Below are 18620 nucleotides of genomic sequence, written 5' to 3'. Positions count from 1 at the left end.
ATTTAAATCGGCTAATGGAGTAAAGATAAAATTGTCACAATGTATCGGCCGTAATGACAATTTGAAATAATTTGTCATACAAGGTCTCGTAAATTTTTAAACCGAAGAAAAAAAATTTCTGCCACACTGAACAAATTGAATATTCTTTATTATAGGCTGTCTAATTAGCGGATGATTTATTACATACAATCTGTATGTTCCCTTAATAACCTCGGTAGTTATTTGAGAATAATATTGCAATCTTCATGTACAGTCCATTTGACGTAAACAATACTCGTATTGCATAGTATATTAGGTTTGACATGCTAGGGTCGTATTTGACGCTATTAGGGTTTTCGCACTTAAGTAATTTAGAAGCACCGGGTCGCCTTGATTGACAGGAGTAGAACGTTGTAATAGTTTATAAATATATATATATGTTGAAATGTGCAGACGGTAATTTTGTACTGGAGTACGTATGTATAGAATTCGTAATGTATATACATGTACATACTTGTACTTTGATTTATTTATTGAATGGCTAATTAATTAATTAGGATTTAAACCATATGGTGTGCTTATTTGCCTGTAACAGGTATGTAAATACATGTGTGTTTGTGTCTAGATTTATTTATTTTTTAATTATCTTTTTAGCTCACCTGTCACAAAGTGACAGGGTGAGCTTTTGTGATCGCTTTTCGTCCGGCGTCCGTCCGTCCGTCGTCCGTCCGTCTGTCCGTAAACTTTTACTTTAAATGACATCTCCTCATAAACCACTAAGCCAATTTCATCCAAACTTCACAGGAATGTTCCTTTGGTGGTCACCTTTAAAAATTGTTCAAAGAATTTAATTCCATGCAGAACTCTGGTTGCCATGGCAACCGAAAGAAAAAACTTTAAATATCTTCTTTTAAAAAACCATAAGAGCTAGAGCTTAGATATTTGGCATGAAACATCTTCTAGTGAGTGTCTACCAAGTTTGTTCAAATAAAAGCCCTGGGGTCAAAATTGGCCCCGCCCCCGGGGGTCATTGATTTTCCCTATATGCATATAGTATAAACTTAAAAAATCTTCTTTTAAAGAACCAAAAGAGCTAGAGATTAGATATTTAGCATGAAACATGTTCTAATGGGTGTCTACCAAGTTTGTTTAAATAAAAGCCCTGGGGTCAAAATTGGCCCCACCCCGGGGGTCATTGATTTTCCCTATATGCATATAGTAAAAACTTAAAAAATCTTCTTTTAAAGAACTCAAAGAGCTATGGCTAGGATATTGAGCATCAAACATGTTCTAATAGGTGTCTACCAAGTTTGTTCAAATAAAAGCCCTGGGGTCAAAATTGGCCCCGCCCCAGGGGGTCATTGATTTTCCCTTTATGCATATAGTAAAAACTTAAAAAATCTTCTTTTAAAGAACCAAAAGAGTTAGAGCTAAGATATTTAGCACGAAACATGTTCTAATAAGTGTCTACCAAGTTTGTTCAAATAAAAGCCCTGGGGTCAAAATTGGCCCCGCCCCGGGGGGTCATTGATTTTCCCTATATGCATATAAGTAAAAACTTAAAAAATCTTCTTTAAAGAACTCAAAGAGCTATGGCTAAGATATTTAGCATCAAACATGTTCTAATAGGTGTCTACCAAGTTTGTTCAAATAAAAGCCGTGGGGTCAAAATTGGCACCGCCCCGGGGGTCATTGATTTTCCTTATATGTGTATAGCAAAAACTTAAAAAATCTTCTTTGAAAAAACCCAAATAGCTAGAGTTAAGATATTAAGCATGAAACATCTTTTAGTGAGTGTCTACAAAGTTTGTTCAAATAAAAGACCTGGGGTCAAAATTGGCCCCGCCCCGGGGGTCATTGATTTTCTTTATATGTGTATAGCAAAAACTTAAAATCTTCTTTGAAAAAACCCAAATAGCTAGAGTTTAGATATTAAGCATGAAACATCTTCTGGTAAGTGTCTACAAAGTTTGTTCAAATAAAAGCCCTGGGGTCAAAACTGGCCCGGCCCCAGGGGTGTCATTGTTTTTAACTATATGTGTATATTAAAAACTTAAAAAAAATCTTCTTTTAAAAAGCCCAATGAGCTAGAGCTTAGATGTTTAGCATGAAACATCTTCTTATGGGTGTCTACCAAGTTTGTGCAAATAAAAGCCCTTGGGTTAAATTGGCCCTGCAACTTTGGGGGGGGGGGGGAGTTTGGGGGGCCTATATACAGGTGAGCGACCTCAGGGCCATCATGGCCCTCTTGTTTAAAGATCTCTTTTCATTTATTTTTGAAATAGGAGTCATACATTATATGGGCCACACATAAGGTTTCATATGGCAGAAAATAGACAAATGATTTTAATTCCCAGCTAGTTAAACTCCCAGAAATGATGTCATAAAATTGAGACCTGTTTTAAATCAGCCATTATAATTGTTTGACCACTTACACAAGACTACTCCCTGGTAAATGGACTTTGAACCTGTGACCATTACCTGAAAGGTTTCAGTATTCTAAGCAACTATAACTAAAAGGAAATATGCTACTTTGAATGGTTGTTTAAAAAACTTGAAATGGTATGGCATATGTTTTGACTTTTCTCATGCATTATGAGTCACTATACCCTTAAGACACTGCTTCAAGGCAACGTGTCCTAAATTCAGGGCAATTAAGACTTGAAAACCTATTAAATAACTAAATGGTTTATTTATATGTTGTGTGATATATTCATTTTAAAGATTTATCTGTTGATGAATTTTGAAAATGTAATTAATTTCAATAAGTTTTGTTAAACGATATTCCCATTGTCAGGATAGTAAATTTATATTTTATATATCTATTCATACGGAAAAAAAACCCAAGATGTTTCGAACCATGTAAAAGGTCAAAACAAAATACCACCATTTAAGTGTAATTGTGTCTTGATGAAATAGCTTGTCTATGTGACAGATATAAAGTGATTTGCACTCCAAGTTCACGTTCTCATTGTGTGTTATATAAATTTTCTCATCTTTTGTATGAAACTGGATTAAGTTTTTTTTGAAGGTATGAATGGGATATTTGAAATAATTAATATGGAAATGGCTTGATCAGCAGATAATATGTGCCTGGGTGTGTAAAATGATATAAGTTGTAGCTGATGTACAGGTAAATAAAATACCAGCTGGTTTTTTTCTCTATCCAAAAAGTAATAATCGTGGTTAGTCCTATTTCTTGTTTACTTCGGAGTGAATCTTGAAGTATTGATACCGCCTCCGTGGTCGAGGGGTTAGATCGATGACTTCTAATCTAGTTACCTCTCTGGCATGTGTTCGATCCCCGGGACATGATTTGGTAGTTTAGCGCGGAGGAAGGTAGTCTAGTACTGGTGTAACTCTCCAGGAACGATGGTTAGGAAACTACCCGCCTATATGACTGAAATACTGCTGGGAAAAGGCGTAAAATAAAACAAACAAAAATTGAAGTATTGAATTGGAATCCTGATTCTGAACTGTTAAGGTACCGATTTTTGAATTACTTTGTTTCTTATGTCATAGTTGTGGGCAAGATGTAACCTTTCTGAAGAGGGCGCTGTTTAAGCAGAAGTGTTGTGGAAAGTTTTTTGTTCTTCATAACTGCTGACATGTGTTAAATTTACTGTGCACACAGGAGGGCATCTTCGGCTTCTTCCAGCATCGCTCCATCACTGCAGCATGAAAGTTGCCAGGTGATCAGAACTGTCCGGATGTGACTTAAGATTTGACTGAAAATTAAGAAAATGTTTGCCAGTCCAGTCAAGTTGAGTCAGTGAAGTCAAGTCAGTCTGTATATCTACGTTTTAGTCAGTCAGTTTTGTAATCAGATGAAGTTACGTGTCCTATTTGACACAAGAACAACATGACATGGGGATCCCCCTGAAATATTATACAAATGATATTTTCTGCATTAGCAGTTGCACACCTGAGACTTGGCCACATGAATTAACCAAGTTTAAACCAAGTGTGGTTTTTTTTACGTTAAATGACTCAGAATTATTCATAATTGAAATAAAGGAAGCATCTGTCATAATAATTTAATTATATGGCTTACAGTTTCCAGGTGTATTAGGTTGGTTTCATGAGAGGATGTTATCCGGCCACCGTCACGAAATGTTGGTGGTTTTCCACCGTTACCCCCTTGTATCTGAAATAATGCAAAAAGGCTCAGTCGCTATTTTAGCTTGAAATTCGCCATATATGACTGAGAATAGTGTCATTGTAACTTAACCCCCCATCCCCCCCCACTCCTTCCATTCCACCCTCCCCCAAAAATTATAGAAATAAAAATAACTTTGGTTGTTGTTTGTGTGGTGTTACAAAGGAAAACAATTTAACATGGATGATGAGTGTTTGAGGTAGTCGTAAACAACATTGTGGTAACTCTTGTGAATTTTTAATACGTTTGACAGGTATTTAAGTTGGCCTAAGGTCAGTGACATTTAGTATAATGTATAGTAAAGTAAGGCTGGTTAACTGACTTAATTAAATGTATCATCACTAAGGTGACTGTTTTTATTTCATTAGACAATCTTATATACATCTTTTTAATAAAGGATCATTCCTCTTTGAACACCTGTGGTCAGGCAGGGAGGGGACTTTGTGATAAATGAAAAAAGGATATCTGATTTGTTTGTGTGAATTGTTTGTTTATATATTTGACACATCTGATGGTATGAAAATTTTCCTGCCTAAAAACTTAAGGATGCAAGGTGTTAAGATGGTAACACAAACTGGTACAAACATGGTGGTTGATATACAAATGTTGAGATACAAATATTGATAAAAAAACTAGTGAAACTTTCAAATGTTTTTTGAAAGATTTGGAGGAAGTTAACTGGTTCAGTTGGGAAGTTTACTGGAGCAAATTGGATACAAATATATGTGTAAATTTTTGATTTTGTTTACTAGCTTATAAATACTAGTTTATCGTAAACAACAAGTAATTGGGGAAAAAAAATAAGACTGATGTGTAAATTTATCCATGATTTTGTGTATTTTTTTGGACGATTTTCAAGGGACTTAGATCATAAGATACAAGATTGACGTGTAAATTCATCTACAGTTTGGTGCATTTTTTATGTGATTTTCTATGGACTTAGATCTTAAGGCACCTAAGCCAGATGGTGAGTTAAAAAAATCCTCCAGGTGTGTTGAAAAAACCAACATCAAATTAGAAAAGTGTTGTGTAGAAACGTTAAAAAATGCAACACAGGGCCTGACCAAGATCAAACTGTGGTATTCTTTTCTCATTGTCTATAGGAATTATTCACATACAAAGAAACATGTGTCAAAGTAAAATTTCCACTTACGGAAATATGTGTTTATAAAAAAAAACCCATGCAGTCATAACTATATCCTGTTGGAATAGTGATATTGTGTTTTCGATCACGTTTCAGAAATGTGTACATGTTGATCGTGTAACAAATCGAGACCTTGTAACATGTACACAAGGTCATATAATAGTAATTCATGATAAAGAACTTTGATCTCGTGACTTCTAAGCAGAACTATCTGTATGTTTGTTAATTAAATAATTGAATATTTTCCTCTCGTATCGCAAGATTTTATCTTACCCTCGTACAAGGTGGTACCGTGTTAATACTGCTACGCGTTCAGGGTATAAATGCAACTTGAGTGCATAGGGATACTATTTCTGGCATTTCCATGTTTTATTTACTGATAAAAGCGTAACATGAGTAACAGTATGGGCAGTGACATGTTGTTAAAAAATATTTTACAATTTTTGCAAAAAAAAAAAAATGTTTTTGTAAAAAAACAAAAAAACATTCAATTGTTTATTGTACTCCCCACACAAAAAGAATGTGTTCAAGTTGAGATCTGTTATTTTATAATTATAGACAGAAACATAGTGTAAAAAGGTTAGCAACAAGTTTTAGGGCATTTTTTGCATTTTCTTCTAAAGTCATAAAAATAAACTAAAGTCATAAAAATAAATTTCCTGAAGCGGTCACCCATATTGGTTTCTATAATGCAATCATTAATTTATTGTATGTACATGTATATTAATGAAATAAAAACAAACACAATATAGAAATTTATAACTTAAGTGGAATGAACTACAAAGTTGAAGGAAATGAAAGAGGAAGTACTTGTTGCCTGGAAGTTAAAAGTGCTCTTTGCCTTTTTGTCATGTCAAATTTAGATACAAATATCTTCCTTAGTATTAAACAATGGGTTTATTTCCATAAGAAAAAAATATAGTTCATTGATCTTTCAGTTTTGCATTATATGAATTTGATTTAAAGATTTGTACAAAAACATGTAAATAGTTGAAAATTGTACTTTTCCTTATATTGATATTTTCCTGTCTTTTTTTTTCGAATCAAACAAAAAACCAGCCAACTCAGCATTTTATAACTTGAAAATGTAGCAAATTTTAAAAAAGCACTGTTGGTTTATGCAGAATTTATTTTAAGTTTGATTGTAAAGGAAGCTTATAGCTTATGGACAAACTCTGAAACTACGGATTGCCCCTGACAGGGTTTGAACTTGCATGGATAGCGATCCTTAGATTTCTAGCCTGACATGCTAACCACTCAGCTATGCCATCACACTATTGATTGTAGCAAATTTGAAAATTCAGGTGATTGATGCCAATTCAAAAAACAAGAATTAAATTTGGCCAACACAAGTGAAAGTGGTCGATTGCAGCAAATTAAAGAAATATTAGGTAATTTCTGCAATAGAAACGTTGTCTAGTGAAAAGAGAACGATGAAACAGCTTGTTGATAATTGACACGTCAACTGTCCAATCAGGTTTTAATTTACATCAAATTCTGTTTATGCCGCTCTATCAGTGCCGTCTGTATTGTACGAATGACAGGTTTGTGGAAAGTATGCACCGGAATCTATGGATGTTTATCTAATAGAACGTGGAAGTAATCATCGATATCGTTAATTAACGACCTTGATCGATTCTTTCTCCCCGCGTAACGTGACAGATAAAATACAGGGATGCCAATTATACTGAAATTTAATTGACTCGATACCTCTCGTTATTTTTTTTCCCAATTTAGATATTTTTTCCTAATGTGGAATAATTAAGGTCGTTGTTTTATACTGTCAACGGTATTGTGCATATTTTCTCCTGGAATTCTGGAAATTTCATAAACCGTCGATGGGACATTTATAGATATTTTATATCTGCTATAAAAGCATTTCTGTTAATTTCCATCTGGTATCAGTGGAACTCGAAGAAACTTTAAGACAATTGGCAATTCCCTAGTCTCATTATGCGTTTTAATGTTGTTTACATGGGATAGTAGGATACTTAAGATGACTATGGAATTTCTTTTTATTCTTTCGTTACCACGGGATATAATGATATCCCAAGACTGGTTTTTTGTCCAGACATTTAAAAAACTATTTGTTTGGAATATTTTGTTATGTTAGTTGTATGGGATGTGTATTCATTGAAATTATTGGATATGAACGTTTTGTAATTGATGACATGGATGTTTGATCAGGACAATCTCTTGTGCTTGGCTTGGTCTTTAATGAACTAAACTAAGTTTTGAAGTACATGGTTAGGTTGACATCTTCGATTGTTTAGGTGATTTTTTGTTGTTTTTTTTTGTTTTTACAGAATTTATACATTTGACCAATCTGTTGATAGTTTAGTTAGTATTTTGATAGTGAAAAAATGTTAAACTTAAATGGCAGAGCTAAAACTAAAGAAATTCTTACATTTTGTTTGGTTTTATAGTGCACCAACACAATTTATGTCAAACAACACCAAAACAGGAAATATGATTTTGGCTAACCTTGGGTGTAACAAACTTAAAGGAACATCAGGAGTTAAAATCACCTCACCAGTGCTAATGCTGAGAGATGCATAGACTCCAGTTATTCGGACTCATTTAGTCGCCTTTTATGATCACGTAGAGATAAACTGTGGCTACAATTTTGATAGCTCACCCATAAGCCACAAAGGAGAAATTCTTAGGTCCATTTTCTAAATTTTTTAGTGTCAATGTTATTATTTCAAAGTATCTTAATGAAGTATATGCTGAAATTATTCATGAAGATGGAAAAACCTTGTCAAAATCGAATGTTCAAAACACAATATTTGATTTAAAAAAAAGATAGTAGGAAAAAAATATTCAAGGGGAACAAGTCTAGGTAGCTTTGGGAGTAACTGGTAAATATTTATTATTATCGTAATTGATTTGATAATGGTATTCAGCTTAACATGGCTGAGTCTGCATTGTGCCAAATTGACAAGTTCGTCTTGGAACAAGACATAAAACTCGTTTAATTAGAGTGACAGTTCACGTGAATAAGCAAGCATTTTCCCAATGCATTATGCAAATGAGAATTTCGCAGAGAACTTTCTCTGATTTATGCTAATACTCGTCTATCAAATTGTTGGGTGTTCTACTGGCTGTCTGTAGTTGCAAGGAGAGCGTTTTGTACAACAACCTGTCGCCTTATTACCATGGTTAAGTGACAAATGTATTGTTGAACAAAAAAAATTTCTTTTTGGCCTTGTTTTAAGAAGATTAATTTCTTTTCTAAATGGACAACGGCCACCCCCCACCCACCTTTCTTGGAGAGTTGATCATATGGAACAGCTTGTTATTTTAAGGCCTTGTTTTATGTAGAGTAATTTCTCTGCCAAATGCACACCGGCCATTCCCCCACCCACCTTTCTCCGAGAATTGGTCACATGGAAGAGCTTGTTATTTTAAGTGCCAATATTTTTTATTTTCATACTTGAACAACAATACTACAATAAAACCTTATGTCATTGAAGACCACATATCTCCCAAGAATTGGGTAATTTATTGAAGGTGTTTAATTTATTGAAGGAACCCTAGATGAAAAATTAAGTTTTTCGTAAAGACAATGCTGAAATATAATAATAAGTTTGCTACAGAATTCTGCCTCCCAAGAAAATTCTTTAAAATTTTGTTAATTTTACACCAAAATTAAATTTATTTTCTTTTTTTTTTCTTCCATTATTGCAAGAAGTACATGTTGTTTTACCCCAATTTAAGGGAATGGCCCTTCACATTAATCTGAAATTTTCATACCTTGAAAGTTAAGCTTTCGTAAAAATGAAAGTGCAAGCTCAACCATATGGTTTATTCATCTAAGTGCAATAACTGGTTAAAACCTATTGAATTTAGAAGAACTTAACCCATTACTGCTCCAAGGTAACAATTTGTATCGATTAGGGTAAAGAAACTGAATGCACATGTAATTGAAGTATATTACGTGTATTTTTAACCAGTATGAATAAACACTTTCTACAGCAATAGAAACCGTTTTAATCAACATTTTCATAAAATAATTACTTTTCAGTCTTCAAATATTAATCTTCTCGTGTAACATTGTTCACTCTGATTTCAAAATAATAAAATTTTCTGTCTGCGATATTATTTCACATTTATTAAATACGTTTACATCTAGTAGACATTTTGTTATTGAGCTTTATTAATCATTTTTTTTGTTCGTTTCCCGTTTCCGAAGATGATCCTTGGGGCCGACACATGTTATTTTAATATTATTCTAACGTTACTCAGCAAAATTTGAAAATCCGTTTTCCATTTGAAAAGTGAGCGAGAGGAAACGCCATACCATATGTGGGGGAGGTATTCCCAGGGCTCGTTAATTGATTTTCTGCAATGTTTTAATTGCTGGAAAAACATTTATAGTGTACGGAGAGGTGCGGGGCTTTTAATTGCTTGGAATATCGAACAGGTTTCATTAAGGGAATATTGATATATCGTGCTGCAGTAGCTTTTGTAGAATTGCATTTTTGACTCAGATAGCAGGAGATTACAATTTAGAAAAGAGAAGGTATGGTGATACGTTATTGGCACCTTGTTCTGTTTTAATTCATCAGTTTTATTCACCAGTAGGCGAATAGGTTTATGTAACAATTCTGATAAAATTGATATTCCTCTAAATTGATCAAGTTTCTGAAATAACTCTGTATTTCCCGTTTTTCAATTTAGATGGCGTTGTGAATTGAAAATTGTCCTTGAAGAAATGTGTGTTGAATTTTATGGGTAGAGAAATGGAGGTGGGGGTTAGGGGAAGTGGGGGAAGGGTTTATTTTGTATATATTTTGACATCATTTGATTAGGTGATATGACATCATATTCATGACATCATAATATAATTTATTCTTTGAAAACTTACTGTATTGTAGAATACTTTATGTATGATCCCCTACTATGTTTTCTTGCTTTGAAAATGGTTTGCTTGAATAGACACATTATCATTTCTGCTGTTGTTCTGAGAGTTACTGAACCTTTTCACTATTTTCTTTCTGAATACTAAATGTTTATATTCTGTATACTTTCAGATACAAAGTTTGGTAGCAGGACTGAATGTGTATGACTGTGAGGGGAAGTTGTTGCACGTTGTGGATCTACCACCAGGCAATGAAATACAAATACAACTTCCAAACAAGCCACCAAAGGTAAGATATATTGACAGAATGAATGTTAGTGTCCGATCTTTATTTCATAAGTTTTATAAGTGCACAACAAGATTAGCACAACTAATCAGTTCTGTCGGATCATGGTCTGCACTGTTCCCTATTCTTTCAGTACTTATTTCAACATTTTCCCCTTAATATGGTGACTGGGTTTTGATCCAGATTGATTATGATGGAAAAGTCTTAGCTTCATTAAGATATATGAACTTTATTTTTACCGTTCAATTTCAACATTCCATAACTCATATTGCATGTAAGATAATGACATTCTGTCTTTATTCAGAATTACAGAAGTGCATTTAATGCGATCATTGTTTGACTGTTCAGAAACGAGCTCTATTTATAGATGTTGAGACTTTGTGTCCTATTATAGTATCTCAGTAGGAAGTTAATGTAGTCTCCAAAGACACAATGAGAGAATGGGAAAATCTCAGATAATATTTGAGCCGCGTCACGACAAAACCAACATAATGGGTTTGCTACCAGCATGGATCCAGACCAGCCTACGCATCCGTGCAGTCTGATCAGGATCCATGCTGTTCGCTATGAGTTTCTCTACTTGTAATAGGGTTTGTAAGCAAACAGCATTGATCCTGATCAGACTGTGCAGATGCGCAGGCTGGTCTGGATCCATGCTGGTCGCAAACCCTCTATGTTGGTTTTGTCGTGATGCGGCTCATTTCGTCTATATATATATACATGTATGATACAGGATTGACTTAACACTTTTACCCTTGCTGATTTTATATAATATACATTCAATGCCATGAATTTATAACAGTCCATTAATCATTAGTAGGAGCAGTATCTTTACTGAATTGATGTAATGGACATGGGCATGCTTTGGACTAGGGATAGTGTATTAGTAGTTAAAGTGGTTTAAGAATATCAGAATTGAAATGTCAGGGTGTTTATGGTCGTGAGGTTGACTTCAAACCACTTGCTCCTCACCACTATGGGTTTGTTTTCTTCCAGGGACTTTGGATTCTTTCATCTAAAGGGGGTTTTTCAAGCTAGCTTACTGATGGTTCTACCCGATGCCTGCTTGTGCCTGAAATAATGCACGGAACTGCACCCTGACGTCTTCCTCCATCAGTAAAGTTGGAAAGTTTGACAGTTAGTGTTGGTCTGACATAAAACCCAATCAATTAAATGAAAAAATATTTCAATTTGGGCAAAACCATACATGATTTTTAGGGAAATTTAAAAAAATATTAACTGATTGAAAAGCAAACAGTGCAGACCAGAAACAGAGGGCACAAATATGGCAGCTAGACTTGGTCTGCACTGATCGCTTTGGAAGAAATCTGTTTTTGCCAGCAAGCTAAACTTTAAGATGTACTTTTCAACCATAATAATAGCTCTTGTCTTAATATGGCTTTTGTCTAAAAATAGAAATTGGTGATTGAACTCTCCATGTGCTGGCATTATGTCTGTGGGAATGGCGTATTAAAATGACAACATTCCGAACTTTTTCCTAGGCTTGAGTATTAACTTTTCAAGGGGTAAACTGTATATATAAGCACTTTTGAGCACACTAAGTCTTGTTAACTACTTATATGTATTCCTTCACAGGGATTTTTAATCTTCTGTCTAGAGGCCTAAATTTGAAAAAAAATTGGATGATTTAGCAGGAAGCCCTTGGACAGATTCCTGTTAGAGTGTGTTATTGCAAAAAATCTCGTTTAAAGGCGGCAAAGTTTGAAGTTTTTATGGTTATGAGTCTGCAGTGTAGACTTGTTAACTACAGAAAATGTTGTAAAATGACCATTTAGTGTTAAAACTTGTCCAGTATATTATTCAGTCAATGTTTATGTCTGTGTTATTTTGGCTTTTTATTAAAGTTTTGGTGTTAGTGCTGAGTCGCAGGCAAATAAGTGAAAAAAATAAAAAAAGATATGTTATTTTACATGGGAGACTGTAAACGCTGAGTCAGCAATTTTCCCTTAAACAGAGTAGGGCTGAACATGTACATTTTCATTATCTCCCTTTGCAAGAGTGAATATTTGACCTATTCATATTTGTTGGTTCACTTTTTGAGAGATTTGTCGTGATGCGGCTCATTTCGTCTATATATATATACATGTATGATACAGGATTGACTTAACACTTTTACCCTTGCTGATTTTATATAATATACATTCAATGCCATGAATTTCAGTCCATTAATCATAGTAGGAGCAGTATCTTTACTGAATTGATGTAATGGACATGGGCATGCTTTGGACTAGGGATAGTGTATTAGTAGTTAAAGTGGTTTAAGAATATATCAGAATTGAAATGTCAGGGTGTTTATGGTCGTGAGGTTGACTTCAAACCACTTGCTCCTCACCACTATGGGTTTGTTTTCTTCCAGGGACTTTGGATTCTTTCATCTAAAGGGGGTTTTCAAGCTAGCTTACTGATGGTTCTACCCGATGCCTGCTTGTGCCTGAAATAATGCACGGAACTGCACCCTGACGTCTTCCTCCATCAGTAAAGTTGGAAAGTTGACAGTTAGTGTTGGTCTGACATAAAACCCAATCAATTAAATGAAAATATTTCAATTTGGGCAAAACCATACATGATTTTTAGGGAAATTTTCAAAAATATTAACTGACTTAAAAGCAAACAGTGCAGACCACGAACAGACAACACAAATATGGCAGCTAGACTTGGTCTGCACTGATCGCTTTGGAAGAATCTGTTTTTGCCAGCAAGCTAAACTTTAAGATGTACATTTCAACCATAATAATAGCTCTTGTCTTAATATGGCTTTTGTCTAAAAATAGAAAATTGATGATTGAACTCTCCATGTGCTGGCATTATGTCTGTGGGAATGGCATATTAAAATGACAACATTCCGGACTTTTTCCTAAGCTTGAGTATTAACTTTTCAAGGAGTAAACTGTATATATAAGCACTTTTGAGCACACTAAGTCTTGTTAACTACTTATATGTATTCCCTTCACAGGGATTTTTAATCTTCTGTCTAGAGGCCTAAATTTGAAAAAAAATTGGATGATTTAGCAGGAAGCCCTTGGACAGATTCCTGTTAGAGTGTGTTATTGCAAAAAATCTCGTTTAAAGGCGGCAAAGTTTGAAGTTTTTATGGTTATGAGTCTGCAGTGTAGACTTGTTAACTACAGAAAATGTTGTAAAATGACCATTTAGTGTTAAAACTTGTCCAGTATATTATTCAGTAAATGTTTATGTCTGCGTTATTTTGGCTTTTTATTAAAGTTTTGGTGTTTGTGCTGAGTCGCAGGCAAATAAGTGAAAAAAATTAAAAAAGATATGTTATTTTACATGGGAGACTGTAAACGCTGAGTCAGCAATTTTCCCTTAAACAGAGTAGGGCTGAACAATCTCCCTTTGCAAGAGTGAATATTTGACCTATTCATATTTGTTGGTTCACTTTTTGAGAGATTGTGAGGAAATTTGACATTTACCATTTCACTACCTTAGTGCAGTAGCGGGTTACTCCTATTAAATTTAACAGGAATTAGCCGGTTATTGCACAAAAATGACAAGTTATGTTTTATGCAATTCACTTAAGTTTGTCATTTTTTTTGTTATTTAAGATCTTGCAATAACACAAGAAAACAAAAAATACTGAAATGACATCTCCTGATACAAGAAAAGGTTTACACAATGAGATGAAACGTTAAATTGAACATTGAATTACAATTTGAGGTATTATACCAGTCTGCAAAATCAGATTTTTGATTGGTTACTATTTTTAGATATATTCCTTAATTGACCAATGGCTGAGATTCTTTTTCTTAGACTGGTCCTCAGTCTGTATTTTTTTTTATGCCAAAGTGTATACTGGAAGTATGTTTTTTAATGAGCTAGACAGAATGGCAATGTTTCTAGTTTCAAGAGACATTTGTGGCCATGTATATGTTCCTGTTTTTATATCTTTGGTAATATAGAAGTCTTAAGACATTTGTTTTATATCCCCCATAATGAAATCAGCACTTCCTTTAAAGGGCTCTTTTTTATGTTGCTCTAGACATAAATTGTCTGTTTGTGCCTAATAAAGTAAGTGATGACATTTTCCAGACTTCTCTTGCTTGAAAACGGATATGTTAGATAAAATTGAGATGGTCTTTTTTCATCCAATTTATGATCAGAAAATAAGAAAAATTGGTTCCCCTATGTTTTCTATCTTACAGTATTTAAATTGGTTCCAATATATTTTGTTTCTTATAATATTGGTTCCATAAGTTTTGGTTCCCCAGGTCTTGGATCTTATGGTGTAATATTGGTTCCCCAGATTTGTTTCCCATTTTTTTCATCCATCAGTATTGGTTCCCGAATTCTGGTTCCTTGTTAGTTTTAGATTGTCTTAATTATACTGGTTTCCTAGGTTTTAATTTCATCTGTTCTAATTCTACAGCTTTGGTTCTTCATTTTAATGTCCAAGTTTTGTTTACAAGATTGTTTCACCTACATGTAGTATTGTTTTCAGTGAAGTTCTCTGGAATTTCCCCAGGTTTCATCATTGTGATTGATCAAACTGTAGGGTGGCAGTTCCTGTTTTCAATATAATAATTGTAAAACTTCTTACAGTACATTGTCAAATTGATTTTGAAATATCATTGTCTGACCTCATACTGTTGCAATCCATCAAAAAACATCATTCTTAAAGAACAGAACAGAACAGAAATTTTATTAAGACTTGTACAAAGTACATCATCTACAATACATTATATTCACATATATTTTAGCTGCATGAAAATTTACAAACAAAATCTGGATATCACATTTTACATATTCAATAGTTTAATAAAAAGGTTATGCCAATAAGTTGATGAAAGAAACATTTTAAATAAACAAACTAGTGTTAAAGCTCTCTCTCCTTGTCCCTCTACCTTACCATTTTCCCCATTTGAATAAATTTAATCTATGTGAATGCCTTAAAAAGTATGATGGTCATTTGACAATCCAAAAAAATGGGTTACTTTTGAGAAAGAACATCTCTGCTGAAACATTAATAGCTCTGCGAATGTTTCTAATTTCCAAATTTTCACCATTTACATCTTTAATTGTCTGTATAAACCAGTGCAAGTTCGTGTGGACTTTTATTATCTTGCAATAACCAGTACTGTCCATGAACAGGCTCAATCAAACTGAGCCTGCAACATTATTAAATATGCCATTTTTGGGTGTTACTTGTGGATTCCTTTTTTTCTTTATCTTGTAGCCTGACTAGATTCTATTACCGTGGCTTCTAAAGTTTCTGCTTTTTGTTAATAAAAACCCTTACAATAACAATGGACATTTACAAAGTCTAATCAGAGCAGGCCTTACTATACAGATATAGTGGTGTTATGTAGGAATATTGGAAGTTAAGAAATTAAGGTGTAGATGATTGCATGTTTTGAGAGTAGATGTCAACACTTGCTTGATGAATCTTATAGGTCATAACAGTAAGATTGGTACTCAATCATTTTATCTCTAAGCTACCATATGAACACAGATAAAATATTATTCCTTGGACCAGTCTGCAATGACGGTTCCCGTGTTTTACAGAGAGTGATTAGAGCATCCGGGACTTGCCAAACATTTCTTTATTCAAGAGATTACTCAGGAAAATTGTCTCTGCGCGATGATATTGATCACATGACTTGGAATGATGATACAAATAAAGCACATGTCAGAAACGACCAGCAGAATCTCGTCCTGAAATATTGAGGGACATACTAATGAAAATATATTGATGCAATCAGTCGTGCTGCGTTTTGTATGACAGTCCAAGAAAACACTTGCCAGATTCTTGTCCATAAAGAATTCTTTTTTTTTTTTCGTCCGCTGTCCCGTGAGTCATTGAAGAGAGGTCTATAGTATTTAGGACAATTGGCGGGCTTCACTTGACCGAATTACACCGGCTGATGATTGTCTGGTTAAGAGGTGCTACAAAATGGAACGAGATGATTTATTTTGCGGGTTAAAAATAGTAATCTTTTAATGAAAAATTATCAAACAGATGGAGCCAAAGATTCGTATTTGATTTCAAGTTCACTTGCAAACTTTGAAATATCAGGAATTCATATTATTATGAGAATTTTGTTCATGGCTTCTAATGGAATGCATGGCCCTAACCCACCATTATAGATTTAGGACAGCCTTAATCTAAGTTTCAGGTATTGTTTCCAAATATAGCTTGAATAAGAAATTTAAGCTATTGCTTATAATGCTATTATGCTGAACCACTGTGAGTAATTGTATGTATGAAGGTTGTTTTTATTTTAATTTCAGACTGTAGTGTTTGAGGATTTGGTTTTGAACAAATGGTCTATGAATGTACACCAGTTCAACATAACAACTATCGACTTACAACACGCCTTACATTTCCTCATTGACTTTACATCTCTTAAGGAAGGCAGACTGTTTCCAATCACAGTCTTACTAAGGTAAGTTTGAGCCTTCTCTAGTTTGTTAGTTATAATATTTAGGACCTAAATTTCTGACAGAGGGCTAAGAAAGTGCAAAGATAAAATGCCACTGTCTTGGATGAACTGTCTTGAAAACTTACACACTTTGACAATGTTGCCCTCAATCCTAGCAAATGAAGAAATGAGGAAATTTTCAGTTTGGTTTACATCCATTAACATTAATTTCTTGTTCTGTTTGATTTCTGTGTTTCCCTCAATGCTATAAATTTCTCTAATGTTCTTTTTGTCTACTGGTGGGTGTATATAAATGCATTACATGTAACATTACACGAGCCTGGAAATCATCTATTTCAAAAAGATAGGGAAATTTCAAAATGAATTTCAAATGTTACATACAGTATTCAGTGTTTGATCTGCCAAAATATTCTGCTTGATGATTCTCGGATTACAGATTTATGATTTTCACCATAACGATTGAAGTTGTATATCTTAGCTTCTGAAGGGAAAGGGATTGCTTTTTGTATCTAAACATAACTTTCAAGCTCTGTATGCTTTAATGCTTTAAAAAAAAAAGATTTTGCTTGGAATCTATGAAAACGTCATGTATATTCAGTAAACTTATGAGAGACTAAAAAAATAAACTTACATGTATAATTAAGAATGAGATATTGTAATCAAACATATTATAATACTGCACGTCGCTTTTCATTGGATAATCGTGACGTTTATATAGTTTTATATACACGGCTGTTGTCGACTCATGAAGAAATCTTACTTTTTTCTCTAAAAAATGATGTTTGCTGTATTATAAATTCGTTATAAAGATTGTTGATAGGTTATATGGCCGTATATAAACGGCTGTTTGCAATATAGCCCTCGCCTAGCGGCTCGGGTTATATTACAAACAGCCGTTTATATAGGGCCATATAACCTGTCAACAATCTTTATAACTAATAATATATAGCAAATTAATTGGAAGATATCACTCGGTTTTGCTTTTGGAACCCAAGAGTCAAGGTCAGTGTTACTAAAAATAGGAAAATGGTCTTATAACTTCAAAAAAAATGTATTAGATACATGTATTTTATGTGGCATAAAAAGGTCAGTAATGACGATAAGCAAATATACCATGTCATGACTTTGTGAAGATTGTTATAGTTGTTTGAGAAAGATATTTTATTAGATCATATTTGACCCAAACAGAGTTAGGGGTTTAGAATTAAGCAGCCAAGCCAACATTCTGGGTCAGACTGCATAGATGCACTGCTAGCTTTCGAAGAATTTAATGTTGTTAGAAGTTAAGATTGGACTTGTGCAATTAAATATACCGGCATTATAAATTGACAGTTGGTAGTAATCAACATTGAAAATTTTGAAGAAAAAAAAGAAAAAAAGAAAGAAAATTTTGAAAAAAAAAAGAAGTTTCAAGACCTATCATGTCCAAAAAAACCTTGGAATTGCTTGTTATTTTATCAAAAGAATGAGTCATAGACTGGAGGGCATTAAGATGGTCTCAAAAAAACAACCTCTGTGCAGTCCCTGTAAGTAAAAGCCCTCAGTCCTTGTGAGTAACAAGAAATCTGTAACAAAAATTTAGCGAAAAGATGTTTCTTTCATTTAATGATTATTATAGTGTCTGTCATTTAATAATGATGATAAAGTTTCTTTCATTTAATAATAATGATAAAAAAATTTTCATTTAATAATAATAGTAATACATGTAGTAATAACATTTATTTCATTTAATAACAATAAAAAAATGTATGAAAGAAATACTAAAATGG

The 18620-nt window shown here is 33.7% G+C and overlaps 1 protein-coding gene across 2 annotated transcripts in view; it reads left to right on the top strand.

Annotated features, from left to right (window-relative positions):
- The window catches only part of LOC132720382 (polycystin-1-related protein-like), a 173676-nt gene that overhangs the window by 142711 nt on the left and 12345 nt on the right, over nt 1-18620 (top strand). For both annotated transcript variants that reach the window (XM_060704511.1, XM_060704512.1), the window contains 2 exons: nt 10319-10435; nt 16700-16854. In XM_060704511.1, the coding sequence (XP_060560494.1) occupies nt 10319-10435; nt 16700-16854 (272 nt within the window). The remainder of the gene's footprint in view (nt 1-10318; nt 10436-16699; nt 16855-18620) is intronic.

This window comes from Ruditapes philippinarum, unplaced genomic scaffold, assembly GCF_026571515.1.
Source record: "Ruditapes philippinarum isolate M1 unplaced genomic scaffold, ASM2657151v2 ctg605_1_1_1_1, whole genome shotgun sequence".
Classification (NCBI taxonomy): domain Eukaryota; kingdom Metazoa; phylum Mollusca; class Bivalvia; order Venerida; family Veneridae; genus Ruditapes; species Ruditapes philippinarum.
The sequence above is the reverse complement of the archived record's forward strand: the minus strand, read 5'-3'. Positions and strand labels throughout refer to the sequence as shown.